The 26,487-nt window shown below is 43.2% G+C and overlaps 1 protein-coding gene across 1 annotated transcript; it reads left to right on the top strand.

The window, feature by feature from the left end:
* Positions 1 to 329: 329 nt before the first annotated feature.
* On the top strand, positions 330 to 26,101 carry SRD5A2 (steroid 5 alpha-reductase 2). Its single transcript, XM_071429309.1, has 5 exons — positions 330 to 680; positions 21,089 to 21,252; positions 23,016 to 23,117; positions 24,107 to 24,257; positions 24,795 to 26,101. Exons 1-5 carry the CDS (start codon positions 397 to 399, stop codon positions 24,859 to 24,861), a joined length of 768 nt encoding a protein of 255 aa, XP_071285410.1. The 5' UTR covers positions 330 to 396; the 3' UTR covers positions 24,862 to 26,101.
* The last annotated feature ends 386 nt before the right edge of the window (positions 26,102 to 26,487 follow it).

The raw sequence follows: 26,487 nt of genomic DNA, 5'->3' as shown, positions 1-26,487 counted from the left end.
CAGCTCCTCTCTAGATGGGACGGGAGGCAGGCAGGGGGACAGCTCCCTTTTGGACGGGACGGGAAGGAGGAAAGGATGGAGGGCAACAGCTCCGCTCTAGGTGGGGGGAGGAGGGATGGAGAGGGTCAGCTCCTCTCTAGATGGGACGGGAGGGAGGGAGGGAGGGAGGGATGGAGAGGGTCAGCTCTCCTCTAGGTGTGTGTGGGGAGGGATGGAGAGGGTCAGCTCCCCTCCTGGCGGGTCGGGGCGCCTCGCCCGCTCCGGCCCGGGGGGCTGCGCCCTGTGACGAGCCCGGGCGCTGGGAGGCAGCGCGGCGGGGCGGGGTGACGGCCGCGGCTCTAATAAGGCCGGGGCTGGCGCTGGCCGAGGGCTGCTCGCCCCCGCCCGCCCCCGAGCATGCAGTGCTTCCCCGGGCTGGTGCTGGCGCTGAGCTCGCTGCTGGGCGCCCTGGCGCTGCTGCAGCTCTCGCTGCACCTGCGGGTGCCGTCCCGCTACGGGAAGCACGAGGAGCGGCTGTGCCGGCCGCGAGGCCGGCTGCCGGCGCGCTGCGCCTGGTTCCTGCAGGAGCTGCCCTCCTTCCTGGTGCCCGCTCTGCTGCTGGCGCTGCGCAGCCCGCCCCGCCTCGAGCCGCTCGGCTGCCGCCTCCTCTGCTGCCTCTTCTGCTGGCACTACTTCTACAGGTACCGCCGCCGGGCACGGCTCCCGGCCGCCGCGCCTCGGGAAAGCAAACGGAGCGGGAGCAGCCGGAGCCGGGCCGGCGGCGCGGCCGGGGCAGGTCCTGGCTGCAGCATCGCTCCCGCCCGAGTCCGCCTGGCCATCCGCGCCCCGGACTCCGCTCCGAGAGTAGGGACCGGCCGGGTGGGCATCTCTGCCCGGGGGGAGGAGCACCCGGTGGTGCTCGGGTGCTTGAACAGGGGAGAGGATGGATGCTTTGAATTGTTCTCTTAGGGGGAGGGAAAAAAAAAAAGAAAGAAAAGAAAAAAAGAAAGAAAGGAAAAAAAGAAAAAAAAGAAAGAAAAGAAGGTTTCGCTAAGTTGAAGGAAAGGTTTGGGTAAAACTCATCCAGATATTATGTAAAGGTGCATAGGAAGCGCCTGTTGCGGGCAGGAGAAGCGCCGCGTGTGCGGCGCCGGGAGCAGCGGCGGCCGCCGAAGGCAGCCGTGGGAATACGCGCGAAGGTGGCCGAGAGCAAAGCCACGGAGCACCGGGGGCGCACGGCTCTGCCCATGGAGCACCGGGAGAGCATGGTTCTGCCCGAGCACCGGGAGAGCACGGCTCTGTCCATGGAGCACCGGGAGAGCACGGCTCTGCCCATGGAGCACCGGGAGAGCACGGCTCTGCCCATGGAGCACCGGGAGAGCACGGCTCTGCCCGAGCACGGGGAGAGCACGGCTCTGTCCATGGAGCACCGGGAGCGCACGGCTCTGCCCATGGAGCACCGGGAGCGCACGGCTCTGCCCATGGAGCACCGAGAGAGCACGGCTCTGCCCGTGGAGCACCGGGAGAGCACGGCTCTGCCCATGGAGCACCGGGAGAGCACGGCTCTGTCCATGGAGCACCGGGAGAGCACGGCTCTGTCCATGGAGCACCGGGAGAGCACGGCTCTGCCCATGGAGCACCGGGAGAGCACGGCTCTGCCCGAGCACGGGGAGAGCACGGCTCTGCCCATGGAGCACCGGGAGAGCACGGCTCTGTCCATGGAGCACCGGGAGCGCACGGCTCTGCCCGAGCACGGGGAGAGCACGGCTCTGTCCATGGAGCACCGGGAGCGCACGGCTCTGCCCATGGAGCACCGGGGGCGCACGGCTCTGCCCATGGAGCACCGGGAGAGCACGGCTCTGCCCATGGAGCACCGGGAGAGCACGGCTCTGCCCATGGAGCACCGGGAGAGCACGGCTCTGTCCTCAGCACCGGGAGCACGGCTCTGCCCATGGAGCACCGGGAGAGCACGGCTCTGTCCATGGAGCACCGGGAGCGCACGGCTCTGCCCGAGCACCGGGAGAGCACGGCTCTGTCCTCAGCACCGGGAGCGCACGGCTCTGTCCTCGGAGCACCGGGAGAGCACAGGCGCTGCGGGCGTGCGGTGCCTCGGCACCAAAGTTGGTTCATTATGCTCAATTCCTTATTCCTGCTCCACTACCGAAGTACCAATTTGTGTTGGGGTTTTTTTTTTCTTTTCATACCTTTTCTTTTCAGAAACCTGGTCTTGTCAGAGTCAACGAATGCTGCAGCTCTAATTAATTCTGTATTTGCTAATCAGGAGTTTAAATAAATAGTAGCGTTTTTATCCAGTGCTGGTGATAACTTTGCAGAGACATAGCTCTACAATTGTTACCCAGTTCTGCAGAGTATCACCAGAATCCATCTTCTCCACTTCCATTTTCTGTGGAGTTCTTTCATGAGAAAGCTGAATTTTGTTTATGGAAAAAAATGGCTTTTATTCACAAGTAGCAAGTGCACATACAAATGTTATGCCATTATGTAGTAAGGAGCAATGTAACTTCTGAGGCAAAACCTTGACTTGATTTGACAGTTTCCACCACCATTCCTATATCTGTTTTTTTTTTTTAGTTTGCTTCATAGAAATAGAAAACATTCTTGTAATATTTGATCCGAAATAATTATTTGCTCCTCAACCAAAATCAATATATTGAAAATCCAGTTGCAGTATCTCTACAGATAGTTTAAGGATAGACACTCAAGGCTATTCTGGAGATATTCCAAACAGGGAATGGTTCACGTTGCTAACACTATTTTAGGCATGTATTTGTTATCACTCCGATTGTCTTTACTGCAGGAGTCAGCTCGAGGACACACCCATAACATATTTGGCTTCCAGAAAGCTAGATGTATTGATTATATGTAGTTATACAGAATTTAGTTAAATGCATTCTGTTATCAAGAATTTCTGATTGTTTGAGAAACACAACTATCAATGAACACCACTAGACAACTGAAGGAAATGTTACCCTATCAGTGTGCACACATCTATTGGCTCTGTGGCTTCTTTCCCAAATTTACTGCTGGACTGAGGCAAAAGCTCTGTGTTTTCATATGTTTTCTTTCCCAGACAATTTGGGGATCTTCTCATCTCTCACTGGAATATCCTTCTTCACTTCCTCACTTCAACCAAGTCTGTATAAAACTTTTCTTGCTAAGACAGCATATTACTCTAATATCAATCTCACAGGCTGCAGCCCCTTCTCACACATGCCATTCTGACATTCTGCTGAATCAATTAATATTTGAAATGTTGTATTAAATATTAATACTCTGCTGTTGTGTAAAAGAGCAGCAAAATCACAAAATAAAAGTTTTTCTGGGTTTTGCCTGACAATACTATAGGACAGGCAGGTTCTTTGAGGGATCCTTGGTAGAATGACCTATGGCCACATGGCTGTGTTTATGATTAGAGCTTTCTTGATAACATGAAAGTTTTAACAATCAGCACAGATAATTTTTATCTACAGTTTCTAGCAGGTAGGATAATTTCTTGTTACAGAGAATTTTTTAGCCTGTAGCATATCTTACAGTTAAACAGAATTTCTGCAGCTTTCTTCTTTTCCAGACCTTTTAGCTACCTGGACTTTTTTAGTCCTCGGATCCTCTGAAGGTTGGGTCAAATTCTTAACAATCAGTAAGTGGCACAATAACTGTAATCTGGATTAAGCCTTGAACTAAAAGAATGGGACTTACTCAGTCCTTGGAGGAAGATGACAACAATGGAGGAGACTTCCCTGACCACTGGGCATCCACAGGTTTTGCAATCCAGAATCAGCTCCAGTCTAAGCCCACCTGCAGCTCCTGGATTTTCTAGGCAGTACCTCATGGGAATTTAGGCTTCCCTGTTCCATGCTGAGAGCCACCACATCCTGGTGATAGTGCTGGTGGGCAAGCTGTCTTATTGCAGAGCTGAAAAAGGGGTGGAAAGAAGGGCACTTACATATGATGTGCACTTGCATATTATGGCTGTTTGCCTATAAAATGATGCTGAACAAATCATATTACCAAGGGGTACTGGTGACACTGCATTAGAAAGTTCCATTGCCATGCAGTGTTTGAAAAGAGGTCCAGTAATTTTACATAACAGTCAGGACCTAGTTTGACTTTTTCCGTTTTCTTTTCTTTTGTTTTGTTTTCTTTTTATTATCTTTACTTGGAAGAATCTAACAATGGTTTTAAATACTTTCGTGATTAAACTTGACTGCAAGGATACTAAGTGTTATATCAATCAATAATAAAATTGCATTTACCTAATGGGTGTAGCCTACTTCATTTTCTGACTTTAAAATTTTGAAATGAATAAAGGTGTTCCACTCTTAATCATAAAGGTATTTTGTTAATCCACTTCTACTTTTACTACTGATCATCTGGTATCTGTACTTAAGCATTCCTCTGTGTTTGTATGACACATTTTCTTTGTATATTGTTGCATAATTTAGTGACTTCTTTCTCTCCACAGGGGAGCTTTTATAATTCCTAATCTTGTCTCATCTACTATAGCAAACATACATGAGGAAGGGAAGTTTTCATCAGAGGTATGCTCAGATAGACATTACAGTCCATAATGGAGAAACACAGACTTCCAAAAGACTGCTGTGCTTAGCAATTCTACCTTTCTTTATGTTCTAGCCAGCTGTGTTGCCCCTTTTAGATTGAAGCACATATTTCAGAGTAACTTCAAGTCTTGACCTGAAGACCCCTGAAAATGAAAAATCCATCATTTTTTAAAGTGTTTTAATATTTTAATCCAGTGTTTTCTTTGGTAGTGTTATCTTCTAAATTCTTTTACCGTTACTTAAATATGTTTAAAATGTTTTGCTTAAATTTGAATGGTCTTGATTTTTGTCCCAGTGGGCCTTGCTCCTTCTATCCACCCTGTGCTAATTTAAAGCACTCCACTCCCTAGTGTCCTTCAGTATTCTCTTACCATGATATCACTTACATGGTACTGGATCATGTTTTAATTTGCTTGTTACAGAGTTGTCAAGCCCTCTGTCAGCATCAGTTTGATGCAGATAATATAGGAGCACATGATCATATTTCTGTGCATTAATTACCACACATGATGTCATATTTATGCTGAATTGATGGGTTTGTGGTGGATGTATGCCAGATATAGGGGAATAGGCATTACCTGATCTGACACAGAGTTAGAGTAGTGCAGACACACGATACTTCATCTGACATGAAGTTGGTCAGGATAAAATTACCTTTTCATAAAATTAGGAACAGCCTTAAGCCACCATAATTAGCTGGTCCTGCTTTTGGACATGTTGTCAAATAGCGACAATATTTTTTTTTTTTATTTGAACTGAGGTATTGTAAACTAGATTTATAATATCACTGAACCACAGCAGACCCTCAATGCAAGACGTTTTTTCTCCCTCTCAGTCCTCAGATAATTTCTGTGGCTTTTTATCCCTCTCCTTTTTTTTCTATTTCTATAAAATGAAGACATCAGTGTGTGATAAATGATACAGTGCCAGAGTTGTAGTAGCACACCTAGAGAGAACATTACTTTCCTGTTCCGCCATTCTACTCCGATGTTTACACATTAGGAGAGCACTTTTCTGTTTGGAGTCATAGAGGTACATCCTATGTTTCCAGGCTACTTAAACACTCTAGAGCTGGTGTGACCTGGATTGTAACCAAGGTTACAATCTATCACTCCTTAGGAGTGGTTTTCATTTATATCACTGTATTTCCTTCATTTTTAAATAACTTTTTAATATGGGCTCACTGCTTAGAAATGCTGTCCTGCCTACATTCATATTCACTGTTTGTCTAGAATTTGTGCCATGGGCCAGCTTAATCAGTGGTGGTTTTGTATTTATTATCAGGCTCTTGAGGAGTATGCTGGAGTGTTGAAAGGACCACCCTAATACTGTTCTGGAAACTGGGTTAGCGCTGATGGTGCTCATTGACAAGGACATTGATGGTCCTCATTTAGAGGACGTCCTGCAGGAGTGCCGTGAGCCAGTTCTGGCAGGTGCTGTGCCCCATCCAGCCCACTGCTGGCAGAGAAAGGAGATGGTCCCCTGGGTGGTGACTGCTCGTCAGAGAGCCAGCCCTCCCCTGGTGCTGCCCAGAGCAGAGATTTTCTGTCTGCGAGGATTCCAGAGGGAGGGGATGGAGCCAGGAGACTTCCCCTCCATCCTGCCTTGTCCAGTGGCCCGTGGTGAACCATGAGAGCAGAACAACAGAACAGCTTTCTGCCTTTGTCTGCCACCGCTAGGCAGCAGCCTCTCTCTTTGTGCCTTTCAGGAAGGGATGAAGGCAGCCTGCTGCTGCTGCTGCTGCTGCTGCTAAGGGGAGGAGAAGGAAGGGAGGAATCCCAGCCCCGGCCTCTTTGGCCGCTCTCCTTAGCTAGCCAGCTCTTTGTGTCTCAACAAGCACTTTATCAGCACAGCATGGTGTGAATTTCGTCAAATTCAAATGCTCTCTGGTGCTAAAGATAACATTCTTAAAATTGGAATTATTTGGAATCTGAAAAAAATCAAAATCTGAGTTTCCACGTCTGTTTTCAGTAAGCTCATAGCACCTTCACTGTCACAGGGTATGTTCTGTGGTTGCAGGGGCCTCCAAAAGTGATGGGGTAGGAAGGTAGAGCAAAGGAAGAAGAAAGTGAGAAAAGAAATTACTGCCAAGTCTGCCATCTGCATCTGCAATCTCTGTGGAAAGCTGGTTGTGAGCTGAAAATGATGGGTGGTGTAAGATGTACGTACAGGAACACTTCTTGTGATAAATGACTTACAAAGTATTTTACTTTGAAATGTAGTTTGTAGTACAGCCTTTCCTGCTGGAGGGGCTGTGCTGGGAATGCAGCAGAAGCCCTCAGGTGGTGAGGAGAAACCCATTTGCTGCCTTTCCATTTTGCAGTCCAGCTTCAAAAACCGAAGGTGGGAAACATAACATGTGGCAATGAGAAGAAACCTTTGCAATCCAATCCCATATAAATCTTCATGCTGCATTTCTCTCACCAGTGAGGAAGACAGAGTGATGAGGGAGCAGAGGTGATGCCACCATGCACAATAGCAGCAGGGAAGCCCTTGTCCCACTGACTTGTGAAGATAATCCTGAAGACAGAAGTGTAAAAGACAGGGTGCTGCATTTGCCCCTTCTGTGCTGCCCTTAATAGCTGGGGCACAAGCAACTTAAAGAGGCATTTCAGTTTCAAAGACCACCTATTACATTTACTTATTTATTTTCCTCTCTTGCAACTTTGTTTTCAATCAAATCTCTATTTTCTATTTTATTCTGTTAATACATGAACAAACCAAACTGCTGTTCTCATTTCTGAAGTGCACTGAAGTGAATCTGAGAGACATTAAGTAAGGCTGCTCTTTGAGGTACAGCTGGATCCCCAGACTCCTCTGATTGGAGGTGACCCATATGGTGCACCTGTAGCTGGTTTTCTACAAATTGACATATTTCTAAAGAGATCAGGGAATGCAGAAATTTGTGGCAAGAGAATGAGAAACGAGGAGCATTTGAAAACTGCTTCCTCACATAAGTTTTTAACACTTCTTTTGGCCAGTTTCCCTCTCTCTGGAATGAAGCACTTCTTTTGGCCAGTTTCTCCCTCTCTGGGGGGAGAAAGGAAAAGGCTCTTGCTCTCCCCTGCTCTGCAGAATGCAGTGCCTGCCTGTGCTGCCTGGCTGGTCAGGCAGGTGCTGTGTTTACCTGGACTGGTCCTTTTCTTAAAGTAGGAATACCTACTTCTGATCAGTAAGAAAAGCAGCTCAAGACTCCAGAGAAATGCTGAAGGACAGAGGCTCCAAATGAGTAATTTTTTTATAAATTATCTTGCTTATAATTTTTAGAGGTATTTGGTATTAGTTCATACAGAGTTTTATTTATGTTTTCTGAAACATGAAGTGCATAAACAGAAATTAGATTTAGCTTGAAGGATATTTATATATTTAAGTGGTACTCTCCTTGCTAGTAGTGAATATAACCAGACCAGAAAATAACCATCAAGTCCAATAGATCCAATCCAGAGATTAATTCTTCCCCCCACAGAAATAGTTATTTTATTCTTTGACCTTAGAAAGTTACCATTATTAAGTGTTGATAACTAAAGACATTTCTCTTGTTGGCTTCTTATAACCTCTATAATTAATCTCCCTATACAAAATCTGCAGGTTTTTGACAAGTTACAAATCCTGTTCTCTTTTCCTTCACCTTGATTTGGAATAGATCCTGACCAGATTCCTTTTGGCCTTCACCAGCTACACAGTAGCACATTTGCATCCTCTCTCCTGCCGTTTGGCCTTGGCAGTAATTCTAGATCTGTCAGCAATATCCCTAACAGAGGCTGGCCATTTGCTGTGCCTCTTCTATGTATTCCTTGCTTCCCAGGCATCCCAGTGCATTACAGTAATGCTAATATATAATCTCTTCTGTGAAAATAGTAGATTCATTGCTATTTTTATCCGGGTTCCTCGAATTAATGTACTACTAGCCAAGACAAGCATCTCTTCATATCCTTTGCCTCAGAATTGTAAAATGCTCATGTAGCCAGTGGTAGTGTGGAGTTTGCTTCCTTGCAGTCTTGTCTAGCATTATGAAATGCTTCCTAATTCTGCTCTCAAAATAGAATACTATCTGATTGCCTTCCTAACAATTAGCACAAATAATCCTATCTATACAGTCCTTTCCCAATGGGAAGTGGGCTAACATTACAGAAACCTCTCAGTTTTGACCAGGCCAAATTTTACCCATGTGATTTTTCCTTTTATCTCTTGGTCTGGAAGATTTTCTGCAGAGATAACTTAAGACTTTTATCTTTTCTCACTTCCTTTCAAGACATCATGCCTCTCAGGAGTATCTTTATATCTGATGCTAATTCACTTGTGCTGTTTTGTTATTACCAGGCAGCTTTAAATGCACTAAAGGAGTATTCATGCCTGCTCTGGGACCTCACTGCTGCTGTTAATTACAAAATGACTTGGTGGGTGTCAGTCCAGCTGCTCTGCACTGAACTGTCCAAACTGCAGTTCCAGGGCAGACACCTGAGTCCCAGCCACCAGGACATCACCAAGGCACAAGAAGGTTGCTCTGATCTCCTCTGTGTGAGGCTGAAGCCCACCCAGGAACTGAAAGCACTTGCTATCCTGTGAGCTTAAATCTTTTAGGATGATAACATTCTGAGCTCCAAACCTCACTGGGCTTTGGTAAGACTGGCAAGGATCTGGGAAAGATCTGGATTTGCATCACCACATTCCTGGTGTTCATATCAGAAAAGCAGAGTTATACTAAGACAGAGACAGAAAAAGAAAAAAAATTATATACAGGAGTTTCTGTAAATGTTTTTACCAAAGGAGAAAATTATTTGTTTTAATCATGATGATATCTGTAGTATTCCCTTATTTGGGCTACTCTTTTAAGCAGGAATTAAAAACCAAGAGAAAAGTGTTAACGTCCGCTCCATATGCCCAGTGGGAAATTTGTGATAGATCTTGCTCCTTCAAGATCCACAAATCTGATTTTTTTTGATTTCTTATCATAGTAGAGGCAGCCATTAAGGAGGAAATAGGACTTTCATACTAAGCCAATAAATATTGTTTGACAAAAGGACACAATTTAATAGCCCCTTTGTGTACTCAAGAGCCTGTATAATTAGGTAGTTTGCCAGTTTTATGGAGCTCCGTTAAAAACAATAAAATTGTGAAATAACCTCCTAGTAGTATGATTATAAATCAGTGTCCATCCCAGACATTGCATATTTCCCTTGGTGTAAGTTATATTCTTAAAATTAATTTTGGTCAAGAAGGGTTATGGTAAAGAAATACTTTCAAACTTGAATTAAGATACAATTCTTAATTTATATACCTCAATGTGTTCTTCTCTGTCCAGAAATTGGTTTAAATGTGGCAGGTGAATTGATCAGTAGGGTGATCTTTACTGAATTTGGTCAAATAATTAAATTCATGTACATCTACACCCATTTAAATGTAAGAGTTGCATTACTCTTTGCTGAGCACTCAGCTGACATTCTAATTATGTTTGCAACATCTCTTTGTTACAACAATAGCAACGGGATTATTTTGTTATAAAACCCAACAAAAAAACCCCCAATTAAAATATTATAAAATGTTTCATGTAGGGAAATAAGAAAAGGCAATTCATAAGAAAAAAAGCAGTAAGTTTTTCTACAGGTCCAAATTTGTTCTAAGAACCAGCTAAATTCTACCTAGCTGTGAACTTTTGAAGTACCAGTTACTACTGCATTAATACCAAGGGATGGGCAGAAAGTTTCACCATTCCTAGGAAGGTGTATCCAAATGTGACCTTCAACAGCAATGAAAAAAGGTCCTGTTTGAAGGAAGCTGGGTTTGACCTCCTCCTTCCTTACTACCCTTTATAAACATGGAGCAGCAACACCCACAGTCAGCTTCAGCCAGGTTTAAGATACCATTTTCCTTACAACAGGGCTAGAGTTCACCAACTTAATCCAATACCTGCCATGCTGGGAGACTGCCTCCCAGAAACGGCTCTGGAAAATGTCACCTTATCAAGGTTGGCTTCAGTGTTGTCTGCTAGAGAAAGAGGGTTTGCTTAGGGGAGATGCTAAGGAACAGATCAGTTCCCAGGCAAGACTTTGCTGAAGCAGGTCCTGAGGCAGGAGATGACCTGCAGCTCTTTGACGTACTGGTAAAGATGGGCTGGGTGACTTTCCTACAAAACCAAGGCTCCTTGATCTAGGTAGTCATGCCATCATTCAGGCTGGGCAGGAAGGCTACAGAGAGCTCTGAGTAAGTTAGCTTGGCTACCCAAAGAAGTATAGTTACATTAGTATGGTCTCCTGCTGGAGATGCACGTGCAAATACTTCCAGACAGTGTGATCCTAAGCAAACCTTCCAGTGACTCCAGTCACACATCTGGGGTAGGAAAATGCATGGACCTCTATTAAACTTCTGCTGCTCCTGAGAACAGGAGAGGAAGAAATGTTGAGAAATGACAGAATGGAAGAAAAGTACTTACATTATGGTGTTGAGGGGATTTTTTCCCTGCTTGCTTCTCTTTAGAACCTTAAAAAAAAAAAAAAGATCATTAAAGCATTCACACTTTAAAACTTGGCTCAGATTAAGGTTACTAAAGTGAGACATGTCTCTGACTCTTCCTAGGGAAAGCAATTTAAACTTGGCGGAGCCGTCTGAGAAGTGCGTTTGTATCTGCTCAAACAGAAAGGTCGTCAGCTAACATTTTTAGAGTCTGTTCCTCTGGTTCAGCTGAGGCTATAATGTGAGCCTGCAACCCAGCCAAGTATGCTCTAGGCTGGCACTGTAGGGACAGAGCAAGGCTTTTCTGGCTGCTTGGATAATCAACAGAGAAGAAGTAGTCTCCTAGCTGGAGTTCTGGCAACATGGATTAGGAAAAATACAACATGTCTTGAATGCAGGGAAATAAAAACCACTGTGAGGTTTACAGGGCTACAAGGTGGGAAGAGACAGAAATGTCAGCTGCAAGAGCACAGGAGGAACAAGTAGGAGAGTTGTTAACAACAGCTAGGGCAGTAGTGGGGCAGGAGTGAGAAGAAATGGGAAGGAAAAGGTCATGATGTGAGAGGGCAATGCCCAGGTATCAAGAGACAATGCTGACACTGTGCTGAGTGATTCACCCAGCAGCTCTCAGTGTCAGGAAATCTTTTGACATATTTTGCAAGGAAACAGAGACAATTGTGACTCAGAATCAGCCCATGGTAGCTTTTCCTTAGGGAAAAAAAAAGGCTTCTAAGTCCTCTGATTATTTTAATGTAAGCACAAACTCAGGATCTGACCTGGCCACTTCAAATTTTGTTCCTCTCTATGTGTATGTACTGCCTTGAGTGCCATGAGATCACAGAGGTTCAGTATGCTGGCTGAATATAATCTGACCAAGATTTAATGTTGAATAAGGATAGATTACCAATTATCTGTCTTCCTTTGGTCATTTCTCAGGCCCACAGGAGCAATTTATGGAAAATAATGACACTTGATCTGGTAAGTGCAGTCGTAAGAGCACAGATCTATGCATCCCTGGATTTTGTGCCAGTTTTTATGTAGACGCATCCTCCTGTTCTGCTCATGATCTCAACCTCTGTGAACTCTTAAAACTCTGCTCCAGTGGAGCAGGGAACTTTTTGAAGTGCACAGCATAGTGTCTGATTAAGTTACTCTGGCATGTCTTTCACACTTTTGGCAGACTCCCACAGTTTAGCAATAGGAACAAAGTGATCTGTTTTCATAAATATCAAGTGATTATTTCTGAAGAAGAAAAGAGGGAGATACTTTTGGCTGGCCAAGGCTTTGACACACTATTGCTTAGATAAAACAACAAGTATTCTCATAACCTCTAAGTGCTGTTGCCCTTTAGATACTATCAAATAGTAGAGGTAATCATGAAGCACTGTGAGATCTGCACATTTGTCATCAGCACAATCCATCTAGTCAAGTTGAACTTTAATCCCCAAACAAGTCGTCCTTTCCTCTAATCCCCATGAAAGTACAAATCTGGACCAAGTTTAATTAGGGTTTCCACTGCGATAGCTGGCCTGGTGCTGAGTCCATCAGAGCCTCTCTCTGACTAAAATAGCACCATGTTCCCATTCCCAGGCAGTTCCTGGCCACATACAGTCCTCAAATTTTCTTCTCTTTCCTGATGGACATGTGTCTAGTCTGTCCTTAACAATTGCTGCTTATTGAGATTCCTAGTATGTTCCAATGCCTCACTGTCTTTCCCTAATATCTAAGCTGCATTTTCTATACATCTGTTCAGGCCTGTTGCTTCTTACTGCTTCTACTGTGTTCCCAGTAGACAAGGAGAATGCTTGACTCCTTTCTTCTTTGCAGGAGCTTTTTATACAGTTGCAGTTTGTTATGATGTCTTCCACTGGTTTTCTCTTAGTTATTTTAAAGAGCCTTGAGTCCTTCAGTCTTTCCTCACATCACACTTCCTAGACCACAGCTGTTTTTCTTTGGGTTGCTTCCACTTTGTCTTTTATAGAGAGCTGGACAGAGCATCATTTAAGCTCCTACTAGCTCCATGCAAAGGGGAAAGATTACCTCAGGTGTCTCCAACAACACACTTTAACATTTGCCTTTTTCACAAAAGCCTGACCCATTGGCTCATGCTCACTTTGCCACCTACCACCATTCCCTCTCCTATCCAGCCCTTTTTTCAGCCTGTCTTTTACATTTGGTCTTAATTAAGTGTAGCATTTTGCCATTGTCTTTACTGAATTAAATCAACTGTTTTAAAACTATCAAACAAGTATTTCAAGACAATTCTAAACTCTGGTTTTCGTTCTTGGTGTGCTCAGCATCTCTCAAAGCTGCATCAGCCACAAAGATTGCGAATATTTTTTCCCCAGAAGCATGATATTAATGAAAAAACTCCTGAGTAGTAGCAGAAGAGTTTTTTGCAGAACCTCCCTCAAAAGATCTTTTTAGTTTGATAGTAAACAATTGTGAACTATTCCTTGATATAATTTTTCAATCAGTTTTGCAGCCACTTAACATCCTCTAAACCAGGAAACTCCAAGTTACTTATAAGGTTGACATGTGAGACAGTGTAAAAAATCTAAGGTCGAGACACAGGACATCATCTGCTCCTACATTCTTCTCTTATAATATATCCAATTTATGTCAATTCCTTCACTCAACAAACTTACCTCATGAAAATAGTGTTGCATATGGAAATGAGTCCTGTCCCCTGCTGTTACAGACCCACAGGACTCTGAGTCAAAGAGGCTGTGACAGGTACTGCTGCTCAGACAAGAGGCTGATCAGGCTGCACATTCTGCACTCCCCTGACTTGGCTGTGTAATGTCTGAGGGCAAACTGTGAATTTGTAGGGGATGGTACTGATTTCAGCAGGGGTCTGTACAGGGGACATATTCCCTTTGCTCTGTTAGCTCCACTTCGCCTTCTTTGGCTATGAAAGAGAAAAGTACTTTTTAAAAAAAATCTCTATCTTTCTGATGAATATGCTAAATTTGACAAGGGATGGTGAGAAAGATATTAATATCTGGTTCATCTGGCTCTTGTTTCAGTTGCCTTTGCATAAGGGCAGTAAATCAATTCTTCCCTTTGTTTAGTTCAGCTCTCATTCTAATCTCCTTTCCACAATACAAACAAAAAGGAAAAAGCGACTGAGTTATAGCAAATGACAATAAAATAATATTTAAATTAAGAATATTTCGAGCCTATTTGGTTTATACCAAAATAGGAACATGGAAGAAACAAATATGCCAATATAAATGTATACTGAGTGTAATTTGCTGATGAATTGTGACTTGCTGAGCGAGGCAGCTTGACAGTGCACCAAACCCAGCAGTTCTGTTCTTAGTGTGCCTTTAGAAAATGCATAATAATTAAAATACAGTGTTTTGACGCTGTATCTGCAAAACCAGTATGATGCTTTTCATTTTTGAATGCCTTTTTACCAGAAGAATTCTCCTTTGTTGGTTCTGTCTGGATGCTGGTAGTCACTGGGAGATACCAGATTTTCTAGTGACATTTTCAGAAATAATGGAAGAATACCAAGAGGAGTAATGAAGTAATTTATAAACAAAATTGCAAAACACTTTTGAAACCTGGACACTGTTGCAGTGAATTTAAAAGAGGAAAAAATTTTGCCTTGGAGTCATGCCTACACAATTATTTTCTAATTAAAACCAAATACCCTTTTTAACGTCTTATTCTTTTCCTCTTTTCCTAATTTGTTTTCCAACCACTTATATTTTATTAAATAGAGCACATCTAATAATATCTGTATGCAATGTGAAGAGGACTAAGCTTTATCTATAAACTGGATTTATCCTTCTTACTTTGCTAAATGCACAGCATGCTAGCAATTTATATCAATCAATGAGGCATTACTGACTAGTTCTAGCTGGTCACAATGACTACTTCAGGCATTTATAATGTTGGAACTGAGTACTACATAGCTCAGATTCCTTAAATTTATCCAAGGTTAAATGCATCATGTTTTTTTTTTTTTCCTTCAATGATTGATAGTGATACAGAAGCACCATTTTTTAGCATTTCCCATGAGATACACATGCTTTTGAAATTTTTTTTTTCCTATAACTCCCCTTCATTCAAAGGCAGTTGTAAGAAACTATGTTTTTCTGACCTGTCGCCAAGGTTTCAACCTGAAGTCTGTTTTTAGCTCTGTGGCCACAAGTCAAGTGCAGTTGCTGATTCCTTTGACTGTTCTGCAAGTGCTGTCATCCATGGTGTCAGCCTTCCTGGCACAGCAAGTACCACTCTGGAGCTTTACTCATAAATGCTGGTGTTAAGCAACTGCTAATCTATTCTAAGGAGTTTATCATCTTTGAGATGCTCAGTTTGTATAAAATGTTAGATGAGTCATGAGACATTATGAAACCCTGAAGGTATCACGCTGGATTAGAGCAGAGGCCCTTTGCAGTCAGCACTCTGTCTTGGCAGAAGCCAGAGCCAGATCATTCCAAACAAAATGCAGTAAATGGTGGTCAGTTGTCCTCAGCAGCTGCTACCTTCTGCCTCTCTTCACTGGAATATAATTTATCCCCTGAAATATAAGAATTACTATTAATTCCAAATCTTTGTGTTTTCTTTGTAAAAGAATCTGCCTTTTCTGTAATTTCTGATTATCCTCCCTCTCCCAGTCCTACCCAGCTCTTTACTTCAGAGTTTTTTCTATATTACATTTAATAGAAATCTCATTGCATTCAAACGAACTTCCCTTCAGTATCAGGACAACTGTTGGTCACAGCTATTCAGCTCTCCCAAATAAATTACTTTCTAGTATTGTGTGTTATTTCTTATCTGAAATAAGTTTATTCTTATTAATCTTCACTACAAGTTCAGCAGTCCCCATGGTCCAGTATAGCAGTCACTTACAAGTCTCCTCATTTTTCTACTGAATCCTACTGTGTTTCTGATGCCTTTGCATTAAATCAGTGCTGCCCAGACTTTCTCTTTCCCACTGCCTTGCTTCTCAAGAACCCCTTGAAACCCAGTGATGATGCCATGTGTCTCAGGGCTTCCTCAGTCCTTCTCCTATCCCTTGATCAGATGTGTGCCTCTATCTCTTGCCCAAGAAAGATGAGTCTGCTCCTGCCAGAAGTCTTCATCAGCCCTGGACCTGACACTAAGAGACCACAAAGAAAGACTGTCCCTACAATAACAGGCTTCAGGTTCAATTCATCTTGGAAAGGAACCACAAACATCCCAAGGATAGTAGATTGATGAAATTTTTTTAGATATATTCCTCAGAAATTAACCAGATATGGCAGGTTTAGTATTGTTTGATACAGGTGAATCAAAAGATTTTAAGTCATATATCTATCTTTCTTATTCCTTAAATTATAGCCATCAAAATTTGTCCAAAGACCTTTGGAGGAACATGGAAGTAGGGTATTTTGCATGTGGAAAAATATTGCTGGCTTTGAAAAGAGAGTTTATTACAACTTTGTTTTTGTCATCACTAGATCGATAAATCTGCATGATTAAAACAAAAAAGATTGTTCTCTTGCTCCCCTCACCGACTCTATTCAATTATTTAAGCTCTGTTAAGATGAGCTTACAAACTGGGCCACAGTCCAGGAAGTGATTACAGTTACCTGTAGATAGCATGATGAAGGAGGGTTAAAATGCCTAATTTCACTTTTGGAAGTGTTTTTGAGTATTTTCTTTTATTTTCCCTTTAAACTGATAGCAAATTAGCCTGCTGCTTGGAACTGAAAATTTACCCATCACATTTGTTTTAACCCAGTCTGGGATAACTGAAAATTTTTAATTGGCCACAGGAAAATTAGGTGCCAGATTGTGTCCTGGTGTGGACTTGACAGTTTTCTCCTATAAATATCCAATGAGAATTATTGTTACACAACTCAAAACCAGTAAAAGTGCATTTAACCTACAAATAAACTACAGAATGGGGCTCAGAAAGTATGTGCAGACTAATCAGCAGCAGATGTCTTTGGGACATCTAATTTGGCATCCATAACTCTCCAGAATAATTAGAAGCTTTGTGTAAGGCACCACAGCCACCCCAAGCAGAAGTCCATCCTGTTTGTGAACAACTTGAGCCTTTGTCCAAGCGGTCAGGTATGCCAAGGGTGCCAGCAGCTCTCTAGTAATGTGATTCCAGTGACAACCTATGGTGTTAATTGTTGGTGCAAAGAGAACTGGTCTGTGTAATCTCCCCAGGTCTGGACACCAATCTTGTCAATCTGTGCCCAAGAAAGATTGAAAGTAAATCCATGGTTTGATAGCAGGCCAATCCTTTCATGTCTGACTGGTCTGTAGTTAGTGTAACACAAATCACAAGGTTTTTCTTATCACCTGAGATACGGGGATTTGTACAAATAAGAAAATGAAAACAGTCCCATAAGGAAGGAGATGCAGTAGACTCTAGAGAGCTGTCCTCTACTTAGAGAGGTCTTTGAGAAGGTACCAGTAGAGTGGTGAGAACTGCAGAGCTCAGCAAGGAGTTTTCAGGGAGTGAGAAAAGGGGCTGCAACACGGGCCCTCGATGGAGCAGGGCCCATCATTATCTCACCTACTGCATGAGCCCTGCAGCAACTGCACAACCCCACCTGTCTGTGTTTTCCAGGGTCAGCTTAGTGCACACATGAGCTGGGAGCTCCCTGGGGGCATCACCCTCATGGGAGGGCCTGGCTGCCCACCCTGACCTGAGCCACCAGCTCTCTCCACCTTTTGTGCCTCTGGGTGGGACAAGCAAGGAGCCAGAGTACATGGAGCCCAGGCCGTGGGCAGTGCTTCTCAGGCACTGTTTCCCACCTTGGTTCATCCTCACCAGGCAGTCAGGGCAGGGCCTGCCCCCCACAGTCCAAGGAGAACTAAAATGTCCCTGCAAGGACTCAGAGCATTCCTGGTCAGGAGAAGTCCATAAGTCTCTTCTGGAAGCTGGCCAGGGTCACAGGGGATGGGCCAGGGCATTCAGACCGTGCCCCAGCATGAGTAGGACAAAGCTGGGTTATGGCCAGCACCTGCTTTCAAGGAGAAAAGCACCACATCAGCCCTGCCCATCTTGCAATCCTTCTACTTCCTAGCCCTTTGTTCATCCTGGTTAGACCCAGAAGAAGGCCTGGTGGCAGAGGCATGGATGGGCAGACACAGCAGGAGGCTGTGGAGGGAACCAGGTGTCCTCCATTCTGGGCATCCTTGGCCCAGCTGCCCCAGGTGTGAAACACCTTGAGCTTCCAGACGTATAAATGAGCTGTTACTGTCTGAAACACTGCAACTAGGGCTTGGAGAGGAGAAGACACAGCAGGAGCATAAACATCTCTGACTGACAAGCTATTGGAGGACTGACAATCTACTCTTATGGTAACATTTGTGAAAGATTTCCACCTTCTGTGGAAAGAAGATCAAACCTATACTTTCCCTGGGTTTAGGTAAGAGTCTCCAGAGTTTTCAAGAAGCTGGGCTAATACCTCTAAGATGAAATTTGATGCAATGTCAAATGATTTTCTCTTCAAAACCTGGGGTTTTTTTGGAAAATAAATGATGGGGAAGAAAATGAATAATGCATTATTCATTCATTTAAAAAGAAGCTGTTGGCAATGGTTTAGTCAGATGCAGTGCCTTTGGCTGGTAAAGATAATAAAGGAGTAATGAATTAGTCATCAATACTGCACCGAAAGTAAAAGGTCAAATTTGTCATTGGACTAAAACCAAAAGACTGGATTTGTTCTGTTATTCTAAAATGGTGGTCTTCAGGCCCCCTTTGGTTTTCACACTGCAAAATAGTTCCAGCAGAGCTGCAGACTCTTCCATGGAATATTTAAAACTATTAAATGCCCCTGCTTTATCTCTGTTGCTTTTTCAAATCTCATCAGGAATAGTTTGTGCACCCTCAACTAGCCATGTAGTACAATCTCATACAGAGAATTGAATGTGGTCTCTGGTTTAACAGACCCACCAAGATTTCCTTGGAGAATTTGTTCCACAACAAAGATTCTTGGATGAAATTCTGACTTGGATTGTCCAAACTGCTATGAGGCAGGATTACAGTGATGCCAGGATTTTACTACCTCAACAACTAAACAAAGCTGGTGCCTCCTGGCTCCCCTGCCATTGTACTTTTACTTCGCATGCAGATTCTTTCTGTCCTGTGTGCACTCCATGGCAGAGAGGTTTGTGGCCTCCTGTTACTGCAGGATAAGTCATCTTTCAAGGGCCTATAACCTCTGCAGCAACAGCAGCACCAGGAAGCAGCACAGAAACAATCAGTTTGTCTGGGACCTGAGAACCTTCTGTTTGCATCAGCTGTAAAAACTCAGAGACTCTTAAACCTGACTGGTTTTGGCAAAGGATAAAGCACTGCCAGTCCTACTTGAATCTACTGTATACATTCACCTCCTAAATAATTTTGTGTGGTTTGCATCATTCCCTCTTCTATACAATTTGCTTTCTTCAAGCCTGCATTTGAAATTTTCACACTTTTTTTCATAACTGTTCAGGACAAATTTGTCTTGTCAATATGACTTCAACAGCAGATCAGAATGCTAAAGCTGGCCTTGCTTACTCATAATTCTAGCATCACATTCCTAAAGGGCAAGATCAGTAATTATTGGTAACATTACTCCAAAGAGCATTCCTTCCCATTCTGTAACAAATATGACAAATGTGATATCACTATCTGAAGAACATTTTCCATACCTCTTACGTTTCTCTTTCTTTAAAAGTATTTAGCACTTCTGCATCACAGCTGCCTTAATTGCTGGAAATCTGTCTTGCCTTGCTTTGGAAAGCAGTGAATTAACATGCTGCTGCTTGTACTCTGCTTACTCACTTCCAGACATGGAATGATTTAATCTAGATTTATAATATTGTGAGATTTTATGCCTCAGCTTGCTTTAGTTGACACTTGCAACATGGGATGTGAATTACTTATCAGCAATGCTTATATACTGGTATGATGAGCACCATCCAAAGCCCAAGAGGGCAAAAGAAAGAAATTCAGAGTGTATATTTTTCCACTTGCAGAACTTAAGTGGCCAGGTAAGAAAACACATACTAAAAATTAATATAACTTCTTCGTTTCACTCTCCAAGGGATGATATGGATTGCCCAAAGTGTCAACAGGGATACTCCCACCTGAAGCGAACATACATATAAATTAAAACTATACAAGCACCAATTATTTGCTGACACAGATGTTAATGCTACTGTGAGCACAGCTGCTGCCTAAGAAAGCCCAGTTGCTGTAGCTGCATGGAAATCTTGGTGTTTGTCATATTAAACTTATGGCTGTAGCTCTTCTTATTTTAAACAAAAGCTTGAAAGCATGGAGGGGAGGCAGGGACTGGAGGTAAAGCAGCTCCCCAGGCAGGGAAAAACAGTTCTCTGCCCCTACATTGAAGTGTCCAAGCAGAGCAGGACAGAGCTGTTGTGTGTTAGAGATGCATGGGGTCTCTTTCTGAGTGAAGTGGGAGAGGCTGGGGCAGGAGATTACATTTTGGGCTGTATACTCCAGGGGATGAGAGAGCCAGAGGGTCTCAACACTGCCCTCAAGCCCATCTGCCACCATGAGTTAAAGCCCTCAGGGATCAGGAATGTCTTCTCCATAACAAAGCTCCTCCCGACGTTCGATGCTCATGGCATAGTAATCGTTTGGAGAATCAGTATTGCAGTTGGTGCTGCCCTTCACAAACATCAGTGATGTCTGAACATCATGTCCCCATGTCCCTCCACAGCAACCAATCTTCCCTTGGCCCACTGGAGCATTAAATTAAGGCTTGAAATGAAAATGGAGTTTGTGGGCACAAATTCCTCATTTTCACTCAAAAGCGTAGAGAAAGGTACAGAGACATTTTGAAAGCATCAGTGAATCTGGATGAGCTTTCTAACTTCCCACCTTGGGTGCAGTCCTGCAGGACCAGAAAAAGATGTGTATCTGTAGGATTTTATGTTCCAAATAAATTGTTGATCTTATATTGTTGCAGTTCTTTTCAAATTTTTTGTCTTTATTGACCTATTTTCTACTTTGTGCTTTGTTCAAGTTTTTTTCCCTACAGCAGAGAAATTGCAAATACAATGTTATCATGAGCAATGTGCTGACTTTTTTTTCTTATCTACCTTAGGACATTTATTTACCCTTTCTTCACTAGAGGCAGACCTTTCCCACTGCAATTGCTTTTCTTTGGCATGTTATTCTGTATCTATAATGGCTTCCTCCAGGGGTACTACCTGATTTACTGCGCTGAATACCCAAACGATTGGTGCACCGACATCCGATTTACATCAGGTAATTACAGCTGCAGGATTCCCAAGATCTAATCTCCAAGCAATTTGTAAGCATTTTGAATTATGTCCTAATCTTCAGTGAACATGTGAGTCAAATCTGTTGTGATGGAAATCAGCATAAGACCTGCTTGCCGGCCCAGATAAAACAAATGTGCAGTAACTTTTTTTTTCCTGTTAGGCAGCCACCTTTGAAGGTATATCATGTTATGTGTTAGTCTCAAATCATGAGCCTTGTTTTACTGACAGCACTCCAGAGCCTCCTGCTGCAGTGGGCCACGGAGATGCAATCTCAGGCCCCAGGTGCATGGGGCTGTGCCCTTGCTCAGGCAGAAGCGTGCACCCAGCAGTGGCTGTGTGCGAGCGCAAGCTGTGGCTTTCTCTTCCCTGCCAGGCAGCTTTGCACTCCATGCAGCTATTCTGAGTGAGAGAGAAAAGCAGGGCAAAACCCCAGCATGAATGAAGCTCTGGGGACAAAGAGCTCTTTTTTCTCATGTAAGGCACAGGGGAAGATTAGAGATCACGCACAGTCTGGTTGTATGTTAATACGATTCCTTTCTATTCTGTAACTTAATAGCCTAACTGAATTTCACCCTGCAAAATTCCTCAGAGAATAACTGAACAAGAGCAGTTGGATGGCATTACAGATTTGGTACTGCACAGAGAGTGGTTTTAAATGTAAACATAGAAATGAGGATTAACATGGATGTCTGAGGAAACGTTTCGGATACAATAAGTACAAACTAACCAAGGTACTCACAATACCCTGTTTCAGACCATGGATGCAAGTCCAGTCTTTTCAGACAGCATCACATACTAAAAATTCTGGACATTGTTTAGTAAGACCTCACATATCCAACAAAGAAAACACCATATAACTTCATTTTCATGATAAATAATATATATATATATGTTTAATGTTAAAAAAAAAAAAAGAAAAAAGAAAATCAGCATTAGCAGTACTTGAAATATTAAGGAAGAAAAAACCCCAGTATATTCTTCCTCTGCAGACTCTTACCAACTTTCTGTTGCTACTGGAAATGTTGAGGTTTTATCAGCATTAAATCTTTTATTTAACATTGTATTGCACACACTATTTCTTTTCTTGCTTTCCCATCATTGTCAGAGGTGGTTTTCTCAGTGTCCAACGTGTCACAAAATGAAGGGCATATCATCTGCAGACTTTCTCAATCAAATGCCTCTGGTTTTTCAGTTAAATGGAATCTGGTCAATGGATCACTCAGGCCAGATAATGTCAGCATCCTTCAGCAAGTACCTACTTTCCATCCATGCCCAAAGCTCTGTCCAGGCAGCCTCACTGCCAGTGGACTGAGAGGTGCTGAGATGTAGGTTCCTTTCCCAGCTCCAGTGATGTGCTGGATAACTCTGTGTCTCTGTGCTCCCTATTCCTCAGCAGTAAAAGGAGGGTATTGGTACTCCTCTACAGCTCAGTGCTTACTTTGTGCACAGCTGTCATCAGCCGTGGTGGCCATGGGGTACTTTGTGTCCCCCCATCAGTATTCAATAAATGGGGACTATGGTCACCTGGAAGTTCAGCTGAAAGTGCTCTGGTGTCACCAGACACCTGTGCTTCTCCTGTTCAGTAGCCTTCTTGGCAGCAATGCATCTTTTGACTTGAAAAAGAATCCACCCACCTCAAATTATGACCCCTATCTGTCTGCTGCAAAGATAAACCTCACACATGAGCTTGAGCAGGGATATCTGGACAGAGCTGTCTTTCTAATCCATTTCCTGTCGGTTTCTTAGGCCTCCTCTTATTTCTGCTGGGAATGGGAATCAACATTCACAGTGATCTCCTGCTGCGCCAGCTGAGGAAACCCGGGGAAGTCACGTACAAGATTCCTCAAGGTACATTCTTATCTCCCCTTCCTTGAAGGAAGTAGGGCAGCAGAATAAATAATGTTTTCTGACTGAATTCACAGGAGAGTGACAGTAATGGCAGAGAAGCTGGTCTTGCACAGCTTCTCAGTACCTCTTGCACAGGGATTTGCTTCAGGTGCCCCCCAAAGCTGCAGGGACTGGTGTGAGCTGGCTGCAGGCAGTCCAAGGAAAGCAGCAAGAGTATCTGGAAAACACAGACTGTGAGGAGAGATTTAGGAAATTGGCTGGTAATTCTGAGAAGATTGAAGTGGACACAGGACGAGGATTTTAACTTTGCAAAAGGCAGCTGCAAAGAAGGAAATAGTCTTCTCCATGCCCAGAAAGAAGTAGTAGTGGACTTCTTACTGTGCAAAAGGTGGATTCAAACTTCAGGGGAAAATAATAACACCAAGGATGCAAGGTGCTGAATTGCCTTTCCAGGAAATGTCTAGTTCTGTAGAGCAACATGGATAGGAATCCAAGAATTTCTTGGGCTTGGTATTGACTCCTTCTGCTGGCTTCCTATGGATGGTGACATGTCTCTCCCAGAGTTTCTCGCCTCCAATATTTACCGGCCTCTTGTAAATGTTGCAAAATCTGAGATCCAGATATTGCATTCCCCACAGGCAGTGAAGTTGCAAAATATTTTTAGGACATGAAAAGGATTGACTAATGCTAATTCTTGTAATTTAAATCTAATAATGGCCTTTCTTAAGTTATTTTCCAAATGAAAATAAATGGTTGTGAAAGTGCTGGAAACCTCTGAGTCAGAATCCCCATTGATTCTTGTGTTTACACATGAATTTCAAACAAGATCCCCCTTTGGCATGGTTCCACTGGCTTCAGGGAAGTGCATTTAGGTTGCTGCTATGGGCTGAATAAGAAAGGGTATATATTCTGCTGCTGACTTCATGTGAAAGAACCTTCCATGTACAGGAGATGACTGTAAAAATTAAATATTTTGTCTGTTGCTGCAGGAGGACTGTTCACCTACGTTTCTGGAGCCAACTACTTTGGAGAAATTGTGGAATGGTTTGGTTTTGCCATTGCAACCTGGTCCCTACCAGCCTTCGCCTTTGCCTTTTTCACTCTCTGCTGCATTGGTCCACGTGCTTATCACCATCACAGGTATCAAACTGTTCCTTGCCATATGCTGCTACTTCCCCTTGGAATGCAGTTTGCAAGATGCCAGGGAGGAGCAGAGCCAGGAACTGGGATAAAACTGAAATCTGAAGCCATGTACAGGAGGTGTATTGGCTTATTTGCGTAAGGCAGGCAGGCAGCTGGTGCCCCTGGCCTGACAGTCATTTATTGTGACCTGAGCTGCATCACTGCTTCCACCTTGCTAAAGCCTCTCTTTACTGAGCCTCATTAAAGTGAGCCTTTCCTAAGGTTTCCCTTGCAACCTCTGCAGTCCTTTGGAACAGATATGTTCTGAATTCCTAAAATTTCTACTTTAGGCCTGTTAGAACCTTAACAATATTATCAGTTAATTAAATAACCGGGTGTAAATAGTTTTGGAGCTGCTTTTTTGCAGAGTAACACACTAAGAAAACAAAGAAAGGCAGCTTGGAGCAGTTTTAAGGTTCCTCAGCTGATCTGTGTTGAAACTGTGAAGTTCCCCTCCATATAGGCAGGTTCACTGTCTTGCTTATTTTCTTTCAGGTATTACCTCAAGACATTTACGGACTATCCAAAATCAAGGAAAGCCTTGATTCCTTTTGTTTTTTAATGACTGAAATATGGACTCTTTGTTTTGTTTTTATAGGATTTTTTTTTCCAATTCCTAGTTTTAATGCTAGGTCTGACTATAATTAATTGTATAAATGATATCCCAGGATTGTAACAGACAAGAAGGTAATTTGGAATGGAAGTTCTTGTTTTAATTAGAGGGGAAATTGCAGATAGTTGTGGGCAAAAGGACTCCCCAACAAACATATTTGCTTCTCAGTGCAGTTCTATCTGTGGAAAACAAATATATACCTGCATTGACATCAGAGAAAAAACATTGGCTAAATATTGTTGCAGAAAAGTAAAAAGTAAGCCCATTACTTTGGAGAAAGTCTTCAGCAGCCACTCCAATTTGTAGCACTCCTGCAACTGCCCCTCCTGCCCCCACGCTGCAGCACTCGTGCCCTCGCTCTGCTGGCAGTGCCCTGGGTGTTGCCACACTTTAAACCAGACAGGGGGGTCTCATTTGCCCCAAAAAAATTACTCAGCCCATTATTTTTCATCTAAAAGCCATCTTAGCTCCCAGAAACACAATGTAACAGGAGGGAGCTTGTGCTGGCACAAGGCTGGGAGCAGTGTGCCACGGCATAGAGGTGAGGTACATGGAGATGGAAGCTGGCACTCACAAGCACAATGTCTGTGTTCCTTCCTTAAGCATTACTTCCCTCACTGTCAGATGATTAATCTTCAGCCATCAGGGTTTGTTTTTTAAATGTACTTTGTTATATCAATTGCAGCTCCATTAGCATTTCTTTTCTCTTGCAAATCCAGATCTTTTTTTCAGAATAAAATTTTTTCCACTTGGTTGTTGTTCATAAAAAGATTTGAAATGGTGATGTATGACAAAAATTACAACAAATAAAGAGCTCTGTGTTGAAGAAAATGTTCTCTGACACTGGAAGTACATTTTGTCTACAGAGAATATTTTCAGATACTCTTATTAGGAAATGATGCAGATTTATTATTGAAGTTTTACAATCAGACAGAATGCCTCTTCCTAATTTCAGGATAGTTAGGAATTTTCCAAAAAATGTCATTAATCCCAATAGGAGGAGATGTCCCCTTGGATGCTGATAGTTTTGGTTACCCTTTAGAGCATAAAATCCTGCTAAGAATTATGCTGAGCAGCTGGCAAGAAAAAGATCAGACTGCACACATGAAACATACTACCTACTGTTGGAGTGACCTGATTGATTGTATGCAATTTCCTCCAAAACACAATAAAATTTATGTGAAACACAGAGCTGTGTTAGCCTATCATTTACTGTTTGCAGAAACAAATCTCTGTGATGTTTACCAAGTTCTGCTTACAGCAGCTTCCCTCCCTTCTTTGCTCATATTATAAATCTTCTTCACTACCAGAGCAGAGCAGCCAGCTGGGGTTGGCTCCCACTGGACAGTCCCTCTACAGCCCAGAGGAGAGCCCTGTGTGGGCAAAGGTAAGAGAGGGAGAAAATAAGATGCAAGCAAAGTTGTTGTTGCATGGGATGAGAATTTCTACATTAGCACCACAAAGGTGTTTTCCTTTGGTTACCATATTTAAAGTGAGGCTGGAGGCAATGAGGATACCAGGTTGGAGATTGACCCCTTCTCCAGGGAGTGGATGCTGAGTATGAGCAGCAGCCGT

This window comes from Agelaius tricolor, unplaced genomic scaffold (genome assembly GCF_023055355.1).
Source record: "Agelaius tricolor isolate 1412-34295 unplaced genomic scaffold, bAgeTri1.0.p SCAF_1, whole genome shotgun sequence".
Lineage (NCBI taxonomy): Eukaryota > Metazoa > Chordata > Aves > Passeriformes > Icteridae > Agelaius > Agelaius tricolor.
This window is presented reverse-complemented; position numbering and strand designations above follow the sequence as displayed.

Excerpts from the sequence above, each read along its gene's own strand:
- SRD5A2 (XM_071429309.1), top strand. The coding sequence starts at position 397 with ATGCAGTGCTTCCCCGGGCTGGTGCTGGCGCTGAGCTCGCTGCTGGGC. Across the intron at positions 21,253-23,015 it reads CGACATCCGATTTACATCAG|GCCTCCTCTTATTTCTGCTG; the intron begins GTAATTACAGCT and ends TCGGTTTCTTAG. Across the intron at positions 24,258-24,794 it reads CGTGCTTATCACCATCACAG|GTATTACCTCAAGACATTTA; the intron begins GTATCAAACTGT and ends ATTTTCTTTCAG.